The sequence below is a fragment of the Eretmochelys imbricata genome, chromosome 5 (genome assembly GCF_965152235.1).
Source record: "Eretmochelys imbricata isolate rEreImb1 chromosome 5, rEreImb1.hap1, whole genome shotgun sequence".
Taxonomy (NCBI): Eukaryota; Metazoa; Chordata; order Testudines; family Cheloniidae; genus Eretmochelys; species Eretmochelys imbricata.
Genome location: NC_135576.1, coordinates 50937161 through 50960524, shown reverse-complemented (window position 1 = coordinate 50960524; position 23364 = coordinate 50937161). Strand labels below are relative to the sequence as shown.

General features: G+C 39.4%; 1 protein-coding gene across 1 annotated transcript in view; it reads right to left on the bottom strand.

Annotated features, from left to right (window-relative positions):
* CCDC125 (coiled-coil domain containing 125) overlaps positions 1 to 23364 on the bottom strand; it is a 37512-nt gene that overhangs the window by 11540 nt on the left and 2608 nt on the right. Inside the window, exons 2-9 of the mRNA XM_077817112.1 lie at positions 21372 to 21729; positions 19484 to 19542; positions 17167 to 17253; positions 14013 to 14090; positions 10010 to 10095; positions 6768 to 6850; positions 4381 to 4496; positions 1583 to 1690 (exon numbers count right to left, since the gene is read on the bottom strand). Coding sequence (XP_077673238.1) covers positions 1583 to 1690; positions 4381 to 4496; positions 6768 to 6850; positions 10010 to 10095; positions 14013 to 14090; positions 17167 to 17253; positions 19484 to 19542; positions 21372 to 21690 — 936 coding nt within the window. The 5' untranslated portion in view covers positions 21691 to 21729. The remainder of the gene's footprint in view (positions 1 to 1582; positions 1691 to 4380; positions 4497 to 6767; positions 6851 to 10009; positions 10096 to 14012; positions 14091 to 17166; positions 17254 to 19483; positions 19543 to 21371; positions 21730 to 23364) is intronic.

The following is a 23364-nucleotide window of genomic DNA, read 5'->3' as shown; positions in this document are numbered from 1 at the left end:
CTCTCACACATACACATATATATTAATAAAAGTGTGGCCACAACTGGATATCTGCAAAAGGCAGCACTCTTAAATTAGGAGTGTGTGTGTGTTTACACACCTACACACTTATACCAGCTAACTCTAAGCAACAAATCAGTTTAGACTTTAAATTTGTAACATCCATTCAAACAAATGCATCATACCTCTTAATAATTAAGACTAGTATATGATTACCATGCTCAGGATCACCTATATTTAGCTTTAAAACAAGACCCTCATGCAGCAAATCTTTTTTAAACAGTCAAATTCCAAGAACATCCTTGTAAAGGAGCAGCCCTGGAAGGTCAGGACTGCTCCCCTGTCAATTAAATATAATTCCACAATATATATGCTATTGGGCCATAAAGTATCCATTCACTGTATGTTGTGAGGTACTCAAAAGGATTACATGGGATTGAGCAACTGAACATAAGATTAATAAAATCAAAGCAAATCTAGACTCATTTTACAAATCCTTTTCTCAATCCTGCAAGCTTTTTATAGCATATAAAACATTAACTTATGTTAACAGATTACATTAGGGCTCCAATACAGCAAGGAGCAGTTGTTGCTATTTTCAAGTCCTCTTTGAATCCTAGGAATGATGATAATGTGCTATACAGGGATGGTGCTTTTACACCAGAAAAGTGAAAAAAGTTATGAAGCTGTGTATGCGTTTCCTGTTCTTGGCCTTTTTTTCCCTTTACTGATCAGTAAGAGTTTAAAACTATCAATTTGCTTAGAAACACCCACAACTTTTAAAGTACTCATAATTACAATTTGGAGAAAAATTGGGCTCTGGTTTAAAGGCTGCCGCATCTTGCACATAATCAACTGTGGCAAAGATTGTAAGAAAAATAAGGGAGCAGTCCATCTCGGTTAAACAACAGGAGGAGAGATTTATAATGCTAGCGACTTGGATTTAAGAAAAAATTATGCCTGGACTATAGAAGATTGTATGAGTTGCAGAAGTGATATTCCTGATCTCTAGGGCACAGTTTTCCTCTATGGAAAATTGCCACACTTAATACCTGAAGTTAGTGCTGAAAAACTGATTTGGAGGCAAAAAGATTTCTCTGCCTCTCATGGAGTTCCTCCCTCTCTCTGGGAACTGCTAAATCCTCCCTACCAGTTGTCACTTAAACCTAGTAAAAATGGCTAGTAGAGAAGTTTCCTGGTATAGATATACTGGCAAACCTTCCTAGTATAGATGCAGCTTATACCAGCGAGAGTGCTTTTGCTGGTATAGGTTATACTGGTTTATCTAACAAAATATGCTACACTGGCAAAAGTGCTTTTTTGCCAATATCACCATCTACAATAGGGCTTTTGCCAGTATAGAAATGATGTAAAACAAAAAATTACTACACAAGCAAAAGTTTCTAGTGTGTTATTACTACTACCAATTTGTATTACCATAGCATTTGCTAAAGCCTGCAGAGACTTTTGAAAAGCACTATTTTGTTTTTGAAATGTACTAGATTCAAATAGCAGGTATACTCTAAACTTTTTCATGAAAAAGACATCTATGCTGCTCCACATCCAACTTAGGCTACATTACCTCTTGTCTGAGCTGAAGGAGTTGCTTTCGAGTTGCAGCTGACATTTTAGCACAGGAACAGGGCTCTCCTCCAGGAGCATTACAGGTGCAGGCTCCAAGAATCGCCAGCTTCAAATCCAAGAGCATTACACACCAGTTACTCAAATACCTCTATGTGCACACACAAAGTAATTTAAAGAATCTAGATCTTTACCAATAAAAATATCTTGAAATCCTAGTGGAATAGGGGTTAGGGAAACCCACATTATCTACACACACATGCAATTTATTTTTAATTAAAATAAACAAGTAATAAAAACCATTCAAACTTTACAACATTCATCATCAACCGCCCCTCCCCTCCTTCACAATATTTTCTCTATTACTAATCATGCCAGTTTGGTATTTGCAATATCTTGGGCAGAGGAGGAGAAGGGAAGTAAACCCTTTTGGAGAGCATCCCCATAAGAGTTTAATGTGCTTTAACGTCACATATTTAGTTAATTCTTGACTGTCCCCATGTAGACAAGCCGAGAACAGAAAAAATTTCAAAGTCAGGGACAGATACTAGTGCTATATTATACGCTCTGATTTTATCTGGGACATGTGCATGGATAAACTTTTTTTTATTTTTCCTTTTTAGAGTTTACCTGTTTGGGTACATAAAACCTGGAAAGATGTATTCTGCAAAATTAAGACTATGATTATGTTATGGAGGTCATGGAATCTGTGATTTCCAGAGACCTCCGTGACATTGGGGCACTGCAGCAACCCAGCCTCTGCCGGCAGCAGGGGACCTTCTCGCAGCAGCCCTGCCGTGATGGGCAGTGGGGGGAACCCTACAACTGATCAGCCACTGCCACTGGCACGGCTGCCCAAGCTGCCTAGCCACCAGTGCTGCTGGTGGGGGACCCGGAGCTCTCTAGCTACAGCAGGCAGTGGGGGGACCCCGCAGCTCTCCAGCCGCCGCAGGCAGCGGTGGATCCCCACCAGCTCCCAGCCCCACAGGCGGCAGGGGATTCCCTCACCAGCTCCCAGTCCTGCGGGCAGCAGGTGCCCCCAGAGCACCCCAGCCACCACCAGTGGTGGAGGGTCCCTGGCAGCTGCTCAGCCACCGCTACTGGTGGGGCCCCCCCTCAGCTCCGAGCCCAGCAGGGAGGGGGAGATTCCCCCCCCACAGCTCCCTGCCACTGGGCATGAGTGGGGGGCCGCAGCTCCCAGCTGCTGCATGCAGCGGGGCAGGGTGCTGGACCCTCCTCCCTCCCCATTTTGTCAGTCATGCTTTTAGTAAAAGTCAGGGACGGGTTACGATTTCCGTGAATTTTTGTTTATTGCCCATGATCTGTTGTGATGGGGTGGACTAGGCCTATAGGCCCTCTGCTGGAGACCTCAGGGTCCTGCCACACTCATCCCAGGTAAGGAGCAGTGGCGAGATCCTTCAAGCAGGCTAGAGTGGCTGCAGGGGAAGCAGCCAATCAGGGCCCAGGAGAGCCCTATGAAAAGGAGCTACAGGGGAAGTTCCTTGCTAGAGCTGGATGAGCATGGATGGTGTGGCTGGCTGAGGGAACTGCAGCACAATGGACAGCCCAATCCTAGTAGGGACCTGGGGAGCAAGGAAGAACTCCTGGCTGGCTACTGCGTCTGAGCTTAGAAGAGCCCTGAGCTGGAGTCTGGAGCAGTGGGGGGGCCTGGGTCCCCGCTTCCCCATAGGCCACTGGGGAAGGGCCCTTCAATTGGACATCAGTAAACCCGCAGAAAGGGACTGAACTGTCAGAAGGCCCTGCTGAAGACTGGGGCCAAAACAGACTAAAAGAGCAAAACCATTGCCTCCAGGGAAGAAATGTCAAGCTATTCCCTGAATAAATGGGTAGACAAGGTATTACTGACCTCATCAGCCTATGAATAAGTAGCAGTCAGATATTTAACAAATGTGGACATACCCACACATATTGTATATTATGAGATTATTAAAAGGTTGAGGTGCAGATTTTAAAAATGCTTAAGTGATTTAGGGGCACAAATCCCAATGACTTTCAATGGCAGTTGTGCTTCTAAATCCCTTAGCTTTTGAAAATGTTCTCCCTAGTTGTAACTGAATACCCAAGTAATAAAGAGACCATTACGTTGTCATCTTGCTAGAATGAACATTTCCAGGAATGTGGATTCAACCTGTCATGTCATACTATTTTTCCTTGTCAATAGGATTCTCCCCCTGGAAAGTTAAGGAAGTCTTGGATATATTCCAGCCTGCTCTCTGGAAATCTCAGACCTTGAATCACATACACTAGATTCTTGGTTGTTCACCATCATTTTTGCCACATTTGCAGCATGACAGACAGGATAGTGGAATATCTTCCACTGACCAGGAGCCTGCTAGAAGCATGGCTTCTACCATACAGCATAAGGACAGTCAGAAGAGTTGTCAGTATGTTGATACTGCTCCCTGAAGACCTCAAAATTGGTCTCCTCTCATAAGAGAAGTACAGAGCTTGAGGAGATAGTGCTAAACCCGTTGACATTAGTAGGATATCCTGATGATTCTTCAGTCCGCTCTTCCTTTCCACAACAGTAGCAAAGCAGATAATTGCCCAGCAGGCTCAGACCATTTATTGCAAGCACTCCATTAATAACAGGAGGCATATTTCTCATTTGCTATAAAAGTCATACTGTATTCTGATGCATTATCAAAATGAATTTTTGGAAGGAAATGTTTCGTGAAACTTCATTAACTGGTCAAACAAAATGTTTAAAAAAAACCACACACATATCTTCCAACCAACCATACTTACTGAAATAAAGAAAACAAAATTCTCACTTACTTCAAGACCTGTAATTTCTGTAAAGCCACTTTTATTAATGGACATATTTTCCTGAATTATTTTCTGTTGTTTTACATCAAGCATTGCAAGAAATTCCAAGCGCTGTTGATTCAAAACTATGAAATTCAACATTGAAAATAATTAGTTTTTCATGCTTCTAATCTCTCAATATCTGACTTTGCTTACGAAGAAATTATGACAGAGTGATAGCTCTCCTACAGTTAAGGTTAAAATCAGCTTTCTGTTCAAAGCTTGACTCTGCTGAGTGCTCTAAAATCTACACTATTAGCTGTATTGCTTTGTAATGTGGTGTGCTGGACATGGGTTTCCGTTTGTGACCCAAATTTGGGGCCATTTGACCAAAGCATACCAAGATACAGACCCCGAAAAAACCCAGCTTCTCTTAAAGTTGAGAGTTTCTGGCAACTTTTTTTTTTTTTCTTACAGCTAGAAATCAAAACATGGCTCAGATCATTGCATCAGGGTCTCCAACATTCAAGGGTTGCCCCAACAAAGTGCCTGGTATCCAGCAGCCCTTTGGGCAAAATCAAATTAAAACATTATTTGAAAAAGATTTTGCTTCTCCAGTGAGGCTCTTTGCAAGCCTTGTGCTTATTCTCATTTCCAATAGATTATACTAAGAATGCATGGACAGAGGAGATAACAGGACTGTTCCCTGCATATAAACTTGATAGCTCAAGGGGATAAGTAGTAGTCCTTTGAATCTGACTCATCCAGCCAGTGTCTGTTCAAGTCACACCGTGCGTGAAAAGACTCGATGGCATATTGCTAAATCTGTCTGTTAATGGGTTTACTTTGGGATAATATATTTTTGAATTTAAAAAACAAGTAGACATGTGAATGTTTGCTGAGAGGTGAAAGGGGTTTGCTGTAGGGCTGTCAATCGCAGTTAACTCATTAACTCAAAAAAATAATCACGATTAAAAATATTAATTGTGATTAATCACAGTTTTAATCGCACTGTTAAACAATACAGTACCAATTGAAATTTATTAAATATTTTGGATTTCTACATTTTCATATATGTTGTATTCTGTGTTGCTACTGATCATGATAGAACAGACACGATTTTTTTTTTAAAGTTACCTCATTGTAAGCTCATTCAGAGTGCCTTACTTCATTATTTTAATGCAAAGAGTGGCAACTAAAACAACTACCAGTGTGGAAGAAAAGATTTTAATAGTCAAATCATACATCTAACATGAATTTTGAGTCTACATTCAACCTATCATTCCGCCCTGTCTTCCTCATCCCAGAGAAAATACCCCAAATCTGCAACGCCAGTAGGACAAGGAAGAAAAAGTCAAAGACAACAAAGGTGGGGCTCTGTTGCTAAAGGTGAATATCCTATGATCCATCACAAATATGTCAGTGACGCTCCAACAGGTTGCTAAAGAACAGTGCTCAAGTTATGGCAAAGAGTCACATTTTAAAAGGAGATCGTGAGTGTGTCTCTCTCTCTCTCGCACACACACACATCCCACTCCTTATTATATTATGTAAAATATCAGTACATCCTGAAGTCACAGTTATGAAGGTAAGTTGAAATGAATGAAAAATTTTGTAAGCCACATCTGGCTTAAGATGGTATCTCCAGACATCAGCTGCTAAAGAAGTTTTCCAGATCCAAAGTTAAACAAAGCAAGATCAGATGAACATGAAGGCACCACTGAATAAGAATGTGTTGGCTCTTAAAGTAAAATAAACCTCTTTTGTGACACTACAGGTGCAATCTTTACCACCATGGCTGGCATACACCCCCATTTCCTGGGACTCGGAGCTTTCATCATCCTGATCCTGAGGGATGTCCTGACCAGACTGAAGAGAGGGACCTGGATAACATCACCACCCCTATGAGCTCAAGCTGAATCCCAAACACCATCTGGGATGAAATGGGCTCAGACTTACAATAGCTCTAGCCCACCTCAAGTAACTTCTTCTCTTTTTCCCAAAAGGACAGTTATGATCATATTTAATACCATCTAAAAGTTTGTCAAACAAGGGGATTTTCCTTCTAGAAGGATGTTTAATAATATGTTTGCCATGGTAAGCAGGCTGTGATTTCTGTATAACAAATCCCGAACCTTGTTTAACATAGTCTTTGTCCAACATTAAACAACGTTAACACCTTTGGCCCATATATTCCAAATAAATTAATATGACAAACCCCTTATGCTTAACGATCTGTTCCAATTTGAATTTAGACACTCATTACATTCCCAAGACCTGAAGAACTCTGTGAAGCTGTCCATTCCATCCACAGAAGTTGGTCCAATAAAATATATTACCTCACCTATCTTGTGTCTCTCATTAAAAACAGTACGTTTAAAAAGGGTAAAGTATTGAGCTATGCAGTGTTTGCTTACTTGCATTTTCAGATTTAAGAGTTCTGACTTCATCTGTTCTGAGTTTCAATGTTTCCTTAAGGGCTGCATTTTCACAATATATCCTGCAGAAGTTGGAAACAAACACAGACTGTTTTAGCTTTGAAATAGTTATTTTAAAAAGGACTCAAGTTAAAATCAGTTGTGTCTTAAAATGTTTTCCTTAGCTTTTTTATATATATATATATATATATATATATATATATATATCTCAATTAGAATTACTGAAAGATTAGAGAAAAATCCCCCTGCCCTACTTTTTTCTCAATTTGCTTACTCTGTGCCTCTGACAAGACTGTGGGCTGGTCTTCACTACCGGAGAGATCTACGCTGCTGCAACTGATGCATCAGGGTTCGATTTAGCGGGTCTAGTGAAGACCCGCTAAATCAATGGCAAAGCGCACTCCAGTCGACTCCGGTACTCCAGCTCTCCAAGAAGAGTAAGGGATGTCGACTGGAAAGCGTCTCCTGTCAATGCAGCACAGTGAAGACATCGGGGTAAGTTGACCTAAGCTACATAGACTCCAGCTATGTTATTCACTTAGGTCGACTTACCCCCATAGTGAAGACAAGCCCTGTGTCTGTAAGCAGTTTCCTATTTTGTTTGTGAAGATTTCCCACAGCAATGGAAAGAGAAAAAAATATGTACAAGAAATGGAAGATACTGTATCATAAAATTACAAAAACTGGCAGAGGGTTGGTACAAATAGCAAAATATAGAACCTGAAACTACTTTTAACTCTTTAAAAAAAACAACAGCTAGATATTAAGCTGATAATGTCCCTTCTACAGTCAATGATTCTTCGTGGGAGATTCTGCTAATAATATTTAGTGTACTGCCCATTATATAACAAACACAAAAAGAAACAAAAGTGCATATTCAAAGCCTTGCAAATAAGAAACATTTTGAAAATCTCAAACAAGTAAAATGGAACATAAGATACCTGTAAAACACCTGAACTTGAGAGAAAATGGAAGATACTATATTGTCACTGGTGACAGTCATTAAAAAGATATGTAAAAAATACATAATTATGGTACTTTGAAATATTTGTTAGACAATCCATAATGTCCATGAAAGGTTAAAATACAGTGATTTTATTGGGCACATTTGTCTGTTACGATATGGCTTTGTCCTTAGCAAATAGTGCAAACTTCCTGTTTCCTTAAGTACGGTTCTAAAACACATCTGTTCTTTTAATACTGGAGTATATCAAAATGTAATGCACTTCACCTTGCATTTAAATTTTTCCTGTTCCTGGAAGAGAAAGGGACATAAGCCTTGTTTCCATACAATTTGTTCTGATATTGTATTAATAAGACTTTTCCTAGCACATCTCCGGAGTTTTTATTAAAATACATTTATTTACATCTCATGGTTTTGTTTTTGTTTGTTTTTTAAACAGTTAACTGGTGGACTGAAATCTCTTCCTTTAAATATACATCTTAAAGGCAAAAGACCCACACTTTTCATCTTGTTGCCTCAGGGATCAGAAAACCTTTTGAAAAATTGATTGAACTCTTGAATTATTGCAGTTTTCTAAAACTGTTTCTCAATTTCAGTTTCCAATCGAACTTTATTCTGGCCTACTCAGCAACTCTTGCTAGCCAGCACACAAGTTCCTCTTCTATGCAATTCTAAGCATTAACAGAGTACCGATATACCGTTTTTTTCCCTGGCCCTTTTTGTGTGATTCCACAGCATGTGAGATCAGCTTCGGTGCTCACATTCATGCACTCATGATTTAAATCAGGGGTCTCAAACACACGGCTATTTTCTCAAACATGAGTTATTTCCTGCGGCCGCCAAGCTCCCCTCCCCCGCTGCTCCCCAGCGCACCACATCCCCGCTCCTCTACCTACCTCCAGGCATTTCCCGCTGCCAAACAGTTGTTTGGCGGCACATAGCAGTTTCCAGGAGGGAAGGGGGAGGAGCAGGGAGCCACACGCTCAGGGAAGGAGGCAGGGAAGAGGCAGGGCATGGGCGGGTATTCGGGGAAGAGGTTGGAATAGGGGCAGGGAGGGGGAAGAGTTGGGGTGGGGTCTTTGGGGAAGGGGTTGAGATGGGGGCAGAGAAGGGATGGGAAGAGGCAGGGCAGGGGCAGGGCCTCATGGAAGGGGTGGAGTGGGGGCAGGGGCCAGGGGCAGCAGGGGCAGTGCCTGTGATGCGGCCCTCGGGCCAATTTATTCATCTTCATGTGGCCCTCCTGGTAATCTGAGTTTGAAATCCCTGATTTAAATGGAAAGGGTCTGATAGCAAGCCCTTATATGAGAAGCCCTTAATTCTGGAACTTCCTTCCTCATTAGCTGGACAAAGGCAGAGTATGACCATCAGGACATGCCAAAAAGGCCTGCCTATCTGTTATACTCAAGCTTTCAAGAAGAGAGGATGAATTAGGAGGGTGTAGGTGTTTTTAAAGAGTATTTGCTGATAATCCTGATAGGTTAGATGAGTAGGAAAGAGCTGATAATTTACAAAACATAACAAACAAATACATAATAATCAAATAATTTACATGTACTTATTCCTTTGTGTGTTTTTAAAAAATCTAATATCTTCACTGGAATAATTGAAATTCTGCTGTTTGGACTTCAGAGAAGTTACTCATGTCTTTAAATACTCAAAAGAAAAAGTCTGGTGGGAGACTGCTTCTTAGTGCTCTCAGTGTCTGTTATTGGGTTACTAATTCAGTGTTTTTGGTTTGTCCTACATACCCAACAAATAACAGCTGCTGTCAGTCAAAAAGCAATTTTTATTAAAATGTGGGGCAAGTGGTCGTATCACATTCCACTTGAGCACACTCTTACTCATAGTCATAGTGTAAAAAATAAAAATATCATTAACCATTGTTTGACACTACTATATGTATGCATGTTTTCTACACCTCATTAAATAAAATGTTAACTTATAAATAGTTTTGTACCAGTTGGTAAACATAAGGAAAGACACTGAATTGAAAGCTCAAATCAGCAAAGCCACTTAACATATACTCTTCAAACAAGAGTAAAGAATTGCGAGTTAACAACTATAGTGCTCAATACTTAAAAACTAACATGTCTAGCATACTGATGAATGTTAAATACTTCTGAAATCCACAAGTAAATTAACATGAAGAACCAGAAAACCTGGTATGTTGGGGCATACAGATGACATTAGAAAAACTTCACGCAAGAGTCAACAAGATATTTAAAAATCAAGAGATTCCATAATTGGATTCAAATACCTGTCACATTTTTCTGACAATGTCTCTTCTATGTTTTTAAATCTTTCCTGATCAAATTCAATTTCCCATTGCAAAGCATTTATTTCCTAAGAAGAAAAAACAGCAACAGTTAATTACAGGAATGAGTCTAAAAGCACCACAATATTTAGTTTAAAAAAAAAAAAAAAGTCCATAGTTCCAGACTTTGTATCCAAGAAAACTCTTGGTTCTGCTTTCCCTAATGTCAGAGTTCAGTTTCACTCTGTTACACCGCCAACTAACAGTTCTCTTTAAATTTAAACTGTTTTTAAAAAATACTTAATTGGTAATTTTACATGACTCGTTGAAACTAACTATACAGGAGATTTAAAAATAAACACACCTAGATTAATAGTGTGGAAAGCATTCCAGATTTGGTTACAAACTGCTGGAATATTTATCAGGATTTACAACATGGTATTAGCTTGTCCTTTTCTCTGAACATAGTCGGAGGGCAATGTGACAGACTACAGGATTGTCTGTACACCGAGTTGCATTGGTTTAAGGTGTGATTTTAAATGGATTTAGTTAAACTGGTGCAAGTCTGGTTTAAACCAGGTTTATTTTGGTTTAGTTTAAGATTATTAGGAACAGATTTAAAATAAACTGAAATAAGGGCTTGGCTACACTTGCAAGTTAGAGCTCATTACATTAGCCCAAGGCGCCCTAACTCCTGAGGTGTCCACACTGGCAAGGCATGTAGAGCGCCTGGACTCTGCACCTGGAGCACTCCTGATAATCCACCTCCATGAGAAGCATAAAACTTGCTGCACCCCGGCTGAAACACCCGGGTGTTACAAGTGTTGACGATGTGTTGCATTACTGTGATTGGCCTCCGGAAACGTCCCATAATCCCCTGAAGTCAAGAGGCCGCTCTTGTCATTGTTTTGAACTAGGCTGCAGGCATGCGTATATCCCCTTTCAAAGCTCCTTTTCTGACAGCCAGCATGCGTATCTGCTCTGGGACAAAGCAAACCATTACTGTGGAATGCTGTGTGTGAATGAGTGAGAGAGAGGTGGGGGGAAAGGAGAGGGTCTGCAGCTGTCTGAACTTACAAGATAGCATGTTGACACACTCTCTGCCCTCCAAAGCACACTGTCTCTCCCCCCACATACACACAACACACTCCCGTCACACTCCACCCTCCTCCCATTTGAAAAGCACTCTGCAGCCACTTTTTGCAAATACAGACTAACACGGCTGTTACTCTGAAACCTGTCAAATTGAAATTATTTGTATAAAGAATATCAGTATGTGTAGAAATCAGACCTAAATCTGGATGTAGCAGATAAAATTACTACTTGACAGATGGCACACTGTTAGATACATACTGAAAAATTCCCACTCTGCTTTAATGGTTTTACTGTGAAATTTTGTCACCACTTCTCTGCAGTGGTGACAGTTAGCAACAATCTTCCACTGAGGACACAAGAGGTGTGTTTTACCTAAATACATTAGGCTGCACTCAAGTGGATAATGGTAAAGTTCTCCAGTATCCAAGTGACACTATCTCATGGTAACACTGCAGTAAGGTACCTTGTTCTACACTCACCTTTTTGAAGAAAAATTCTCCAAACCGTCAGCGTAATGGAGAAATTGATGGTGTTAGCTGCTTTTGAGTAATAGTTCACATTGGGAGAGAGATCACGTGATTATCCTCCTTCTAACATGCTATCATTCCAACTAATCCCTTTGCCTCACTACATAGCAGTATATAGTAGATGAAGAGGAGAAGCAGGTTTTCTGCATATTAGGAGTGGCACTATTAATAGCTTTAGACCCAAGTACAATTGAGTCAGAGAACTGGTTATAACATGTTTTTCTCCTAACCCAACTACAATTATATAACCCAATTATAGTGTACAAGGAAACTGCACTGTATCCAGTAACTGTACTAAAGCAGTAGGGATTTCCAATGTCCTGCCTATACTACAAATTGTAAGTGTTGTAGCCAGGTGCTGCAACTCAGTTTTATTTGCAGTGCGGACAAATCTTCAGGATGGATTCCATGTGTTGAGGCAGTTAGGCCAGACGTTTTCCACAGGCATTCATGTAATCCCTATGTCTTATTCAGAAGGAACAGCTGCCTCTTTGTGGCATATTACAGTATAAATTCACTGTGAATTAATACTGTTCACTTATGCATACTTAATTGCCAGATAAAAGGTGGAATTCTGTGTCCATATTTGACAGGTTTCAGAGTAGCAGCCGTGTTAGTCTGTATTCGCAAAAAGAAAAGGAGTACTTGTGGCACCTTAGAGACTAACCAATTTATTTGAGCATAAGCTTCTGTGAGCTACAGCTCACTTCATCGGATCCATTCAGTGGAAAATACAGTGGGGAGATTTATATACATAGAGAACATGAAACAATGAGTGTTACCATACACACTGTAACAAGAGAGTGATCACTTAAGGTGAGCTATTACCAGCAGGAGAGCAAGAGAGAGAACCTTTTGTAGGGATAATCAAGGTGGGCCATTTCCAGCAGTTGACAAGAACGTCTGAGGAACAGTGGGGGATGGAGGGGGGAAATAAACATGGGGAAATAGTTTTACTTTGTGTAGTGACCCATCCACTCCCCGTCTCTATTCAAGCCTAAGTTAATTGTATCCAGTTTGCAAATTAATTCCAATTCAGCAGTCTCTCATTGGAGTCTGGTTTTGAAGTTTTTTGTTGAAGAATTGCAACTTTTAGGTCTGTAATCGAGTGACCAAAGAGATTGAAGTGTTCTCTGGTTTTTGAAAGTTATAATTCTTGACGTCTGATTTGTGTCCATTTATTCTTTTATGTAGAGACTGTCCAGTTTGACCAATGTACAGGGCAGAGGGGCATTGCTGGCACATGATGGCATATATCACATAGGTAGATGTGCAGGTGAACGAGCCTCTGATAGTGTGGCTGATGTGATTAGGCCCTATGATGGTGTCCCCTGAATAGATATGTGGACACAGTTGGCAACGGGCTTTGTTGCAAGGATAGGTTCCTCGGTTAGTGGCTCTGTTGTGTGGTGTGTGGTTGCTGGTGAGTATTTGCTTCAGGTTTGGGGGCTGTCTGTAAGCAAGGACTGGCCTGTCTCCCAAGATCTATGAGAGTGATGGGTCGTCCTTCAGGATAGGTTGTAGATCCTTGATGATGTGTTGGAGAGGTTTTAATTGGGGGCTGAAGGTGATGGTTAGTGGTGTTCTGTTATTTTCTTTGTTGGGCCTGTCCTGTAGTAGGTGACTTATGGGTACTCTTCTGTATGTAATATTTTGTACTTGTCTAAATCCCACTTGTATATCTATAAAATGCCCATGTATTGGACACCTTAAAGGCTCAGTACCAAGCATAAAATTGCAGTAACGTTCCTTAGAAAGTCAGACAGCTGACAGTCTAACATTTGATTAGAGATACAAGTTCAAGTCTTAAAAAAATGAGTTAAAATAGTTTCACTCACTATCCTTGCCCTCAACTCTCTCCACCAGTTTCTAATGGATCTACATTTATATTCCTATTCTCAGAATGTCTCTCCCCCATCTTGCTTCCCTATGTTTGAAAAAGCCACCCACCCACTCATAAAAAATGAGAGAGAAAATGACTAAAATTGGAGAGCTGGACACTTAACTCTCTTAAGTTCCTTTGAAAATCCCAGCCTATAAACAAAGTGCTGTCAAATTCACAAAGTGAACAAGTTGAAAAACATTATTTTTTCTGTCTTTTCAATATAGTGATCTTAAGAATTATTTGTAAATAGAAGGTACAAATGTTCAGACATAAATGTGATAAGTTAACATTGTCTCCTTAAAGCTAAGTGGGATGAGACTTCTGTCAGCAAAACTTAAAACAAATAAAGTCAGATATGTATTATATTCAAAAATAGAGGGACCACCTTTGTCACTTCAGAATAAATCCTAAATTATTGGTTTAGCCTCACAAATTACAAGGAATAAAGCCACTATGATATTAGCATGATTTTGCAGAGACAAGAACTCTGCACCCTTACCTTTTCTAAAGCTCTCTTTTGTTCCTCAGTTTTTTGAAGCATTGCTTTTGTATGACTAGTGGCTTTATTAAACACTGTCTGTGAAAAAGATGAACAACAACAAGATCATATAGATAAATCTAACAGTATTATATAACTAAATTAATGTATCATTTTACATCATGTGGAAACTGCCATTCTAGACTTACAGGTGGTATAAAGGATTATAAGCTCTAAGAGTTTTGGAAGAAGGAAAGGGAGGGGAAGCAAGATAGAAATTAGAATATGATTTTAAGGTTTGATATCTCAAAACCTGTAAAGGTTAGAACTAACCAGCATATGCTTTTGGAAAGCTGGGATATCAAGCCCTGTTTTTGAAAGACCAAACTTTAAATCTGTCATTAGTCCCTCAGCTTAGCTGTTCTTTTTGGCACTAGTTAAGGACAGAATATAGAAAATGCAGAACCTCAGACTGGTTTTCAGTTCCTAGAACACATGTGCATGGAGACTCATGGAGAGATTAGGTATTTAACTCCCAAAATTAACCTGCTCACTGGTGACAAATGTCGGCACCTGTGAATCAAAGGGAGCTCTTCTTGACCATAGGTTTTATAGATTCCAAAAGCCACATTTTGCTTTCATGACAAGGAGCAACCACTTCTTAAAAACTTAAGTAGATTGATATAGCATTATCTATAAAAAAAAAAAAAAAAAAAAAACCTGTGGGTCAGAGTTGTGAGTGCAATTCCTTACTGACGGGTTAAGTCACATACACTTCCTCATATCAACAGAATCATAAGGAAGATAAAGAAAACTCTTTAAATTAAATTTACATTTAAACTGATTACAAAAATCCTAGTGGTTTTAGTATTCAGGATGTTAAGCTTTCAATAGCTGGGCTGCAACCACAGCTGTGTTTCAACTCCTGCTAGTCTTTGTTATTTTTAAAGTTTAGCAGCATTTCAAGAACATAGGAATGGCCATAATGGGTCAGACCAATGGTCCATTGCAGCACAATATCCTGTCTTCTGACAGTGGCCAGTGCCAGATACTTCAAAGGGAACAGAACAGAAGACATTAATTTCAAATGATCCATCCTGTTATGCAGTCCCAGCTTCTGGCAGTTGGCAGTTTAGGGACACCTGGAGCGTGGGGCTCTGTCCCTGACCATCTTGGTCAACAGCTACTGACAGACGTATCCTCCATGATCTTAACTAATTTTTTTTTGTAACCAGTTATACTTTTGGCCTTCATAGCATCCCAGGCAATGAGCTCCACAGGTTGAATGTACATTGTGTGAAGACATATGTTCCTTATGTTTGTTTAAACCTGCTGCATATTAATTTCATTGGGTGATCCCTCATTCCTGTATTATGTCCAGGGGTAAAGACCTCTATTGTATCACTCCTTAGTTGTCTCTTTTCGAAGATGAACAGCCCCAGACTTCTTAATCTCTCCTTCTATGGAAGCTATTCCATACCACTAATCATTTTTGTTGCCCTTCTTTGTACCTTTTCCAGTTCTAATAGATCTTTTTTGAGATGGGGCAACCTGAACTAAATGCAATATTTAAGGTGTGAGCGTACCATGGATTTATATAGTGGTATTATGATATTTTGTTTTTTTATTTCTCTCTTTCCCAGTGGTTCCCTACATTCCATTAGATTTTTTTGACTGCTGCTGCACATTGAATGGATTGTAACAGCTAATTTAGAACCCATTATTTTGAATTCATAGTTGGGATTATTTTTTCCAATGTGTATTACTTTGCACTTCATAGAATACCACAGTTGGAAGGGACCTCAGGAGGTCATCTAGTCCAACCCCCTGCTCAAAGCAGGACCAATCCCCAATTTTTGCCCCAGACCCCAAATGGCCCCCTCAAGGATTGAACTCACAATCCTGGGTTTAGCAGGCCAATGCTCAAACCACTGAGCTATCCCTCCCCCCTGTCAAATAAGTCTCAAAGAATTCTAAAGATAGGTGAGACATGATTTCCCTTTACAAAAGCCATGTTGACTCTTCCCAACATATTGTGTTTATCTGTGTGTCTGATAATTCTGTTCTTTTCCCAAGAGGTTCCCCAGTTCCTAATAAACCTAAAACCCTCCTTCCTACATGATTGTCTCATCCATGCACTGAGACCCTTCAGTTTTACCTGTCATTCTGGCCCTGCGTATGGAACTGGAAGCATTTCAGAGAATACTATCAGGGAGGTCCTGCACTTTAATCTCTTACCTACCAGCCTAAATTTGGCCTCCAGGACCTCTTTCCCTATGTCACTGGTACCTACATGTACCACAACCACTGGCTCCTCCCCTGCACTGCACATAAGTCTGTCTAGATGTCTCATGATATTTGCCACCTTCGCACCCAGAAGGCAATTTACCATGTGATTCTCCCAGTCAACACAAACCCAACTATCTATATTTCTAATAATTGAATCCCCCATTACTGTTACCTGGCTCTTCCTAGTAACTGGGGTTCCTCCTCAGGAGAGGTATCCTCAGTGTGAGGATACCATGACATCATCTGGAAGGAGGATCCCAACTATGGGATTGTTTCCCTACTATTGGATTGTTTGCCTCTGCTTCAACTTGACAAAAAAATATTAAAAAAATCAAAAAGATCCTTTTTTCTTTTAAGGCCTGTCTATGTTACAAAAGTAACTTTCAAGGACCCAGGGTACTGTATGGATGACCATTGACCCAGGTACAATGCCGATACAATTTTAAATGGACGGGACCTAACAGTACTGTAAATGGATTGTGTAACCACACTAAAACCTTGGAAATTGATTTTAATAGTAAACAAAAACATCACAACACATACAAAAAAGGGATACCCTAATAGTTATTAGGTATTGTCTCTTATTGTGAGAGATCTGGGCATGAACTGAAAGGAACCTCTGATTTGTGATGAAAGACACAGCACAGGAAGTAACATTAGTAAAAGGAGTCAAGGGAAGATAGCATCCACTGAATAAAGTGGATAGATCCTATAAGGTCAAACTACCAATGTGCTATTATAGCGGAACCTCTTTCAATAATAGTTGTGACTGTGTGTCGAAAGGAGTAATAAAATCATAATTGCTAGCTCTTTAATATTCAGGTACAGTTAATACTTTCAATTAAAACCATATTAAATAAGCTGTTAATTTAAAAGCACTTCTTACCATATTTTGCAGAATTTTAAGTGCTTCTTCTTTTCCTTCAAGTTGTCTCTGCGATGCTTCAAGCTCTACTTTTAAAATCTCTACCTCCTGCAAAAAAACAAAAACATAAAAACTAAAATAAAAGCCAGAACAGTCTTGTTATGTCTCAACAAGTTGTTACCAAATGAGCTCCCTTCACAAGATAATCTTTCCTATTAATATGATTTACAGCTTGTTTCCAATATGACATAATGCTAATGAGAATGCAAATTTAAACAAAATGTATAATCAAGCATACATACAATTACTATTTCTTCCCATTCTCTGCAAATGTACTTTAAAAACATATGATTTCATTCTGTAGTTCTTTTGTTTCATGTTTATTCTGGCACAGGCTTTTGAACACTATGCCCTGTTCTGCTCTCTCCTTTTAATTTGCTACAACAGTCTATGGATATTATATATGGATACTATTCTAGCATTATTTTGTATATCGATAATTAAGCAGCTGTCCAGGTAAAAAAGCTCCTACCCAACTGTATCCTCATTTGGATGCCTGGATCACCTTCCCTTCTCCTCTTACAAGGAGGTCAGTTTGCAATTTCCAAGAGTTAAAAAGAAAAACCACTCACTCCCTCTGCCCCTCTTCCATTTCTGGTGAGAAGCAACAATGACCTGCAAGCGCACACACACAAACACAGAAGTTCTGTCTTGGAACTTTAGGTGAGTCAGAGCAGAAAAGCAATGTTAAGGACAAGGTCTCAGACAAAAATGTCCCAGATCCTTTTAACTGAAGTTCACGTTAAAAATAAGAAGTCAGTCATATTAACAGCTGAAATTCATTTTGCAGATTTGTAGGTGGTAGAAACCTGACTGGCTGCCAGAACTAGATTCTGCTCCAAAATCGTTGCTGACAACCAGCATTTGTTACAATTCCACTGATTCAGCAACTGATACTGAAATGTGCCTGTATTTGGAGGACTGACTTGGGTGTCCAAATTGAGCCATTCAGTTGAATATCTCAATACAAATGGACAAAAATAAACATTGGTTGAACAGATAATGGCAATTGATTCATTCAGTACAGAACATGATTATATGTGCCCTAGACAATCAAGAGTTCAAGTATTTTAGCGTTTCAAAAGTAGTCCTTTTCCTAGAAAATGACAATTTCCTTATCCAGTGATTTTAGCCTTCAATCTAGACTATATAGGCACATGTGCTTTGTATTTAGTTTCCACCTTACATTTGGTCTCCAGAAGCAGCACACGCCAAATCTTTGGCAAATCATTCCTTTGAAGTACTTCATGTTTAAACTGCAGGACTAAGTAGAGAATTTTAATAAAATATGTTCTTTCTCTCGCCAACAGATTCTCAGATGCATGATGCAGAGCAATCCTATTGAGTACGGAGTGCCTCTTGGGAGTTGTTGAACACCTTCAACTCCCATTGAATTTAGTGGAAGATGAGGACACTCAGCAAATCCTAGGTGTTGAGCACCTTCAGGGACTGGGCCCACATTTTATGCTGTTTGATGGCTAATAGAATGCTTTCTGACTTGCACATCCTCTCTATGCCAAAGCTTGCTATGCCTTTATCCATATACCCTCTTGAAATGGTTTTCATTTTTACTCTGCTAGAATGAATGCTACCTTTAACTGGAGGCTCCTATTTTGTTCTCTTTACTTAGCTTTTCATTTTTGTGGTATGTTTATCTTGTTACTAAGACAATACTAATGTGTAAAGGGTTGTTTTTGGTATTTGTTTTACTTTGATAGTAATAAGATTTGTGTTCCTATGTTTGTCCTCAGGTAATAGAAGTTGCACCACAACACATTCAAATGACAATTTTTCTTTGTACTGTACATCATAGCACCCCAGTTTACCAATATTTGATTAGTAAACTTGGTGATGTTCCTTGAGATTTTACTGTGCTCTGCATGCCAGGGTCCCTTCAACATAGCTGGCTTGAAGTAGGCCTGCCAGCTTCCATGTTGGTGCTCCAGGTTTCCAAACTGAGAGTGTAATGAAGAGACTGCTGCTAAATGAAGTATTTTCCCTTTAAGGCCCTCCACACTTTGGGAATCTAGAACAAAGAGTCTGCCTCTTCATTGCACTCAAGAATTAGAAAATCCAGAGGATACAGTGACCTTCAGTTTATAGATCCTGGGGCACAGAATCTTTTAAGTCTCCAAACTAGCTCTCTGATTGACAGAGCTCATATTTACCCAAAGTTTTGGGTATTCTAAGGTCTTCCAATGAAATAACATTGTATATATTTTATTACATTATAATAAACAAGCATTTCAAAAAAAGCCCATTCAGGACTAGTACTAACCTCTATAGCCTCCCGAAGTTGTTGTCTTAATTCTTCATTTGACACTTCAGAATTAGACTCTGTATAAAATTGATGAGATACCAACACATTCACAAAACTCCCAATTCTTTTAGTTTTCTTTACCTTTATATTGATAAGAGAGCCCATTTAGACACTCATTATCATCCGTGTAATTTTTATGAGGCTAAATAACACAGAATTACAAAATACATTAGAACAGTATCTATTATCTGGTCTGCAATATTTCACATGTAAAGACGAAAAGTTAGAAAAAGAAAAGTTTAGACACACAGAGAATAAATTAATTTCAAGTGTTTCCTTTTATAAAAAAAAGAGAAACCTCTTTCCCCCCACAAATGCATTTTCGTTTTTCCTGTATATTTATGAAAAAAAGTGTTTTCAGTTTTCAACGATTAAAAAACAAGACAACAGCTAGCTACCAGGTGTTGAAGAACTCTAATTGCATAGAGTGTGGATGATTTGCATGAGCCTTGCAGGAGTACACAGAGGGAAGCACTGCACTGGATCCCCTCATTCAACTCATATAGATCCCAGGTGCTTATTATGGGCAACTGCTTTTTCTCACCTAGGCCCTGATCCTTCAGAGACCTCCACTCCACATAGGTAGACCCCTATGCAGAGGCCCAATGAATTCAACATGGTTCCATGTGGGCTCAAGCTCTGCTTGCATGGAGCTCACTGCATAGACCCTTATCACTTAGGGTGCAAGCAGAAGCATTATGAAATTGACTGGGATTGCACAAGTCTAATAAATTTCACACTGGTCCTGCTGACACCAGCAAAAGAGCAATTATGTTGGACAGTCTGGTTTATGTTGGAGGGGGCAGGAGTGAACCAGAGTGACTAGAACACCAAAGAGGGAAACACTCAGTTGGGGGAAGTAAGAATAACTGAAAAGATATTTGAAGGAGAGGGGGGAAAAAAGGAGAAGCACTAACTGTGGTTGACTATATTCACAGCATTGCCACCTTTACATAAAATTCAGCACTAATAATGAGAAAAGAGAGAGAGCTTCAAATGCTGTAAAGTAACTTTTTAAGGGTGAGATTGTTCCTGAACTATAATTTCAGTGAAATATCAAGCACACATGTTTGATATTTAGCTGGAAACTAAATTTGAGATATAATTTCAGGGATGATATACTTAAGCAACTTACAGACACAAGGAAGTGGAACAGGACTGTGTCATTCCAATTCCTCCATAAACAAAGAAAATTAGTCTGCTTCTTCCCCTGCCCCCTTATTTCCTGAGGTCTTTGTCAAACCTCACTTTCAATGTCCCCATGAAAGAGGGGTCATAGGACCAGTAGCTGGAAGGGAAAAATCCAATATAGCTTCAACCCCTACCATTTGAAGAGGCTGGAGAGAGAGCTGAGACCATCCCTAAAGTAAACTGAAATTACAGTTGAATGCATTTGGCTGCATTTATACAATAGTTCAGTGTTTATCATGCTAAATCAACTCCCAAATTCTAATGTAAATAAACATTTTTATTCAGCAATTCAGTGTCTACATATTCTTCATTCTGTCATAAAAATATCTCAGCACTGCAGAGCAATATCAGAAAATATAAACAGCATAAGTAAAATTCTTTAGCAATATTAGACTTCTAAGGGTGACTAACTTTACAGTGACATGACATGAGCTCGAAAGACTGTACAACACTAACTTTTAAGATTATATCAGTTACTAATGTATTGTGCAAACATTACAGGCACATCTTAAAAATATTTCATTAGAGGTTCTCAAAATGTTTTAGAAACATTTTGAATAAAGCTTCATAACACTCTGAGAAAATAATCTACCTCACAAATTTTACAAACAGAGAAACTTTAGGGGGCAAATAATGAACTAAAAGTTAGTCTTACCAGAACTATTTTGTCGGCTGCATCTAGTAATGCCACTTATTCCAAGCTTTTTGGATGACACATCATACAAACCATTGCATTTTGAACAGTGAAAAATTGCAGCATCACTTTCTTCCCCTTTCTTTAGCAGAAGCGGGTTGAAGATCTTATCAGACCCTTTCCTAGATCTAAATGTGTGCACATTTAAACCTTCCATTTCATAGACACCACCAGGTCTTCTACCAAGTCCATTTCCCAAGTCTCCACATGTCATGTCATCTTCTTCACCTTCCGAGTCTTTCTCCTCCTGTTTGCTCTGTAATGTGAATGCCTCACTCATTGGCAATGTGAATGGTGTCTTCTTCAGAACTCTATATACCTATTTGAAAGGGAAAAGATCCTCAGACAAAGTAGCAGTACAGAAGGGAATGTAGTACTTTGTCTGAGATGAAGTGAAAAATCTTGTGTTTTTAGAGTCCCAGTGTTTTCCAACACCATGTTCAGGATCCCAGAAAATGTCTACTGTGCACATGAACAAAACACATTAAGGTAATCTAAGTCATTTGTGCATAAAATTCCCTGCTAGGTATGCAGGAGTGATTCTGGTGACTTGAATCTAAGATTAAACAAACAGATTGGTTTTAACTGACACAAAAGCAGCAGATATTTTCGGTTTGTTCAAAGTATGTTTCCAATAACATAAAACCATACCAGTGTTCTGGTCTCTGCCAACAAGGCACAAGAGAACACACCTAACCACCAGGTTTCTTTACTTAAAAAAAAAAGGCAGTAAAGAGGAAGTATTATTAGGTTTACAATTCACTAGGTACAAGAGTCACATCAAGTTCTCTGAAGTGTGTAACATTTAGTTCATGCACAAGTAATTCATGTACAGTAGAAGTGTAAGAAAAATTATTCCCTTCTGAACTTTCTTGAATTTAATGGATTTAGTTTTAAACAATTTAATACTATTTTCAATCAAGGCTTGTTAAGTGATAGACATTTAATTTATAAAAACAATTAAACCTTTATAAAGAGGAAACACTTTATATCCTTTCCTTAGTCATAGATCACCTTCATTCTGTGTGGATTATTTTTAGCATGCTGAAATGTCAACACCAGCTGACTTGGTTACATTTTCAATACTACAATAGTTGCAAGCTGATGTAAACATTTCTAAATCATACCCCACTAATTTGGACTTTACCCGTCTTCATTTTCAATGTGATTTGATAGATGTTGGAACCAGTAATCCCAGAATTTTTTTCTAAGAAAGGGGAGGTCACCATTTATCTTTTAGGCATTTCCATTGTGCCCATCGCCATGATGTCTAGGACTAGAAATTAAAAATCGAAAAACAATTTATCTCCAAACTTCCAAACTCAACTGCTGCTACTTATTTGGTTTACAAGCTCAATTCTTCCTGCCAACCCTGTCTCCTTATCTTCTCTCATGGAAGAAACACAGTGATAGACAGTCCTGGATTATTCTAATTAACAAAAGTGTGTAAACTCTAGTCACATTTGAAATATATTTCAAATTCCTCCCAGATGAAACAGAGCATCCTGCAGCCAGGAAACACAGATGATCATGCTGATACTGCAAGGTAAGAAAATCAAAGGCCAAATTCTGTCTCCAGGTATACTGGCAGTGCAAAGCTTCATCCTTCCTTGTGAGCAGAAAGTAGCAACACAGACCAAAACAGATATTCTAGAACAGCGATTCCCAAACTGTGGGTTGGGACCTCAAAGCGGGTCGCAACCCCGTTTCAATGGGGTTGCCAGTTAAGACTTGCTGAGGCCCAGGGCCGAAGTCCAAGTCCAAGTCCTACCACCAGGACCAAAGCAGAAGCCTGAGCTCTGCTTCGGTTTTGGGCCCCCTGCCTGGTTTGGCAAGGCTTGGGCTTTGTCTTTGGACCCCCTCCTGGGATAGCAGGGCTTGGGCGGGCTCAGGCTTCGGTCCCCACTCCTGGGGTCATGTAGTAATTTTTGTTATGAGAAGGGGGTCATGGGGC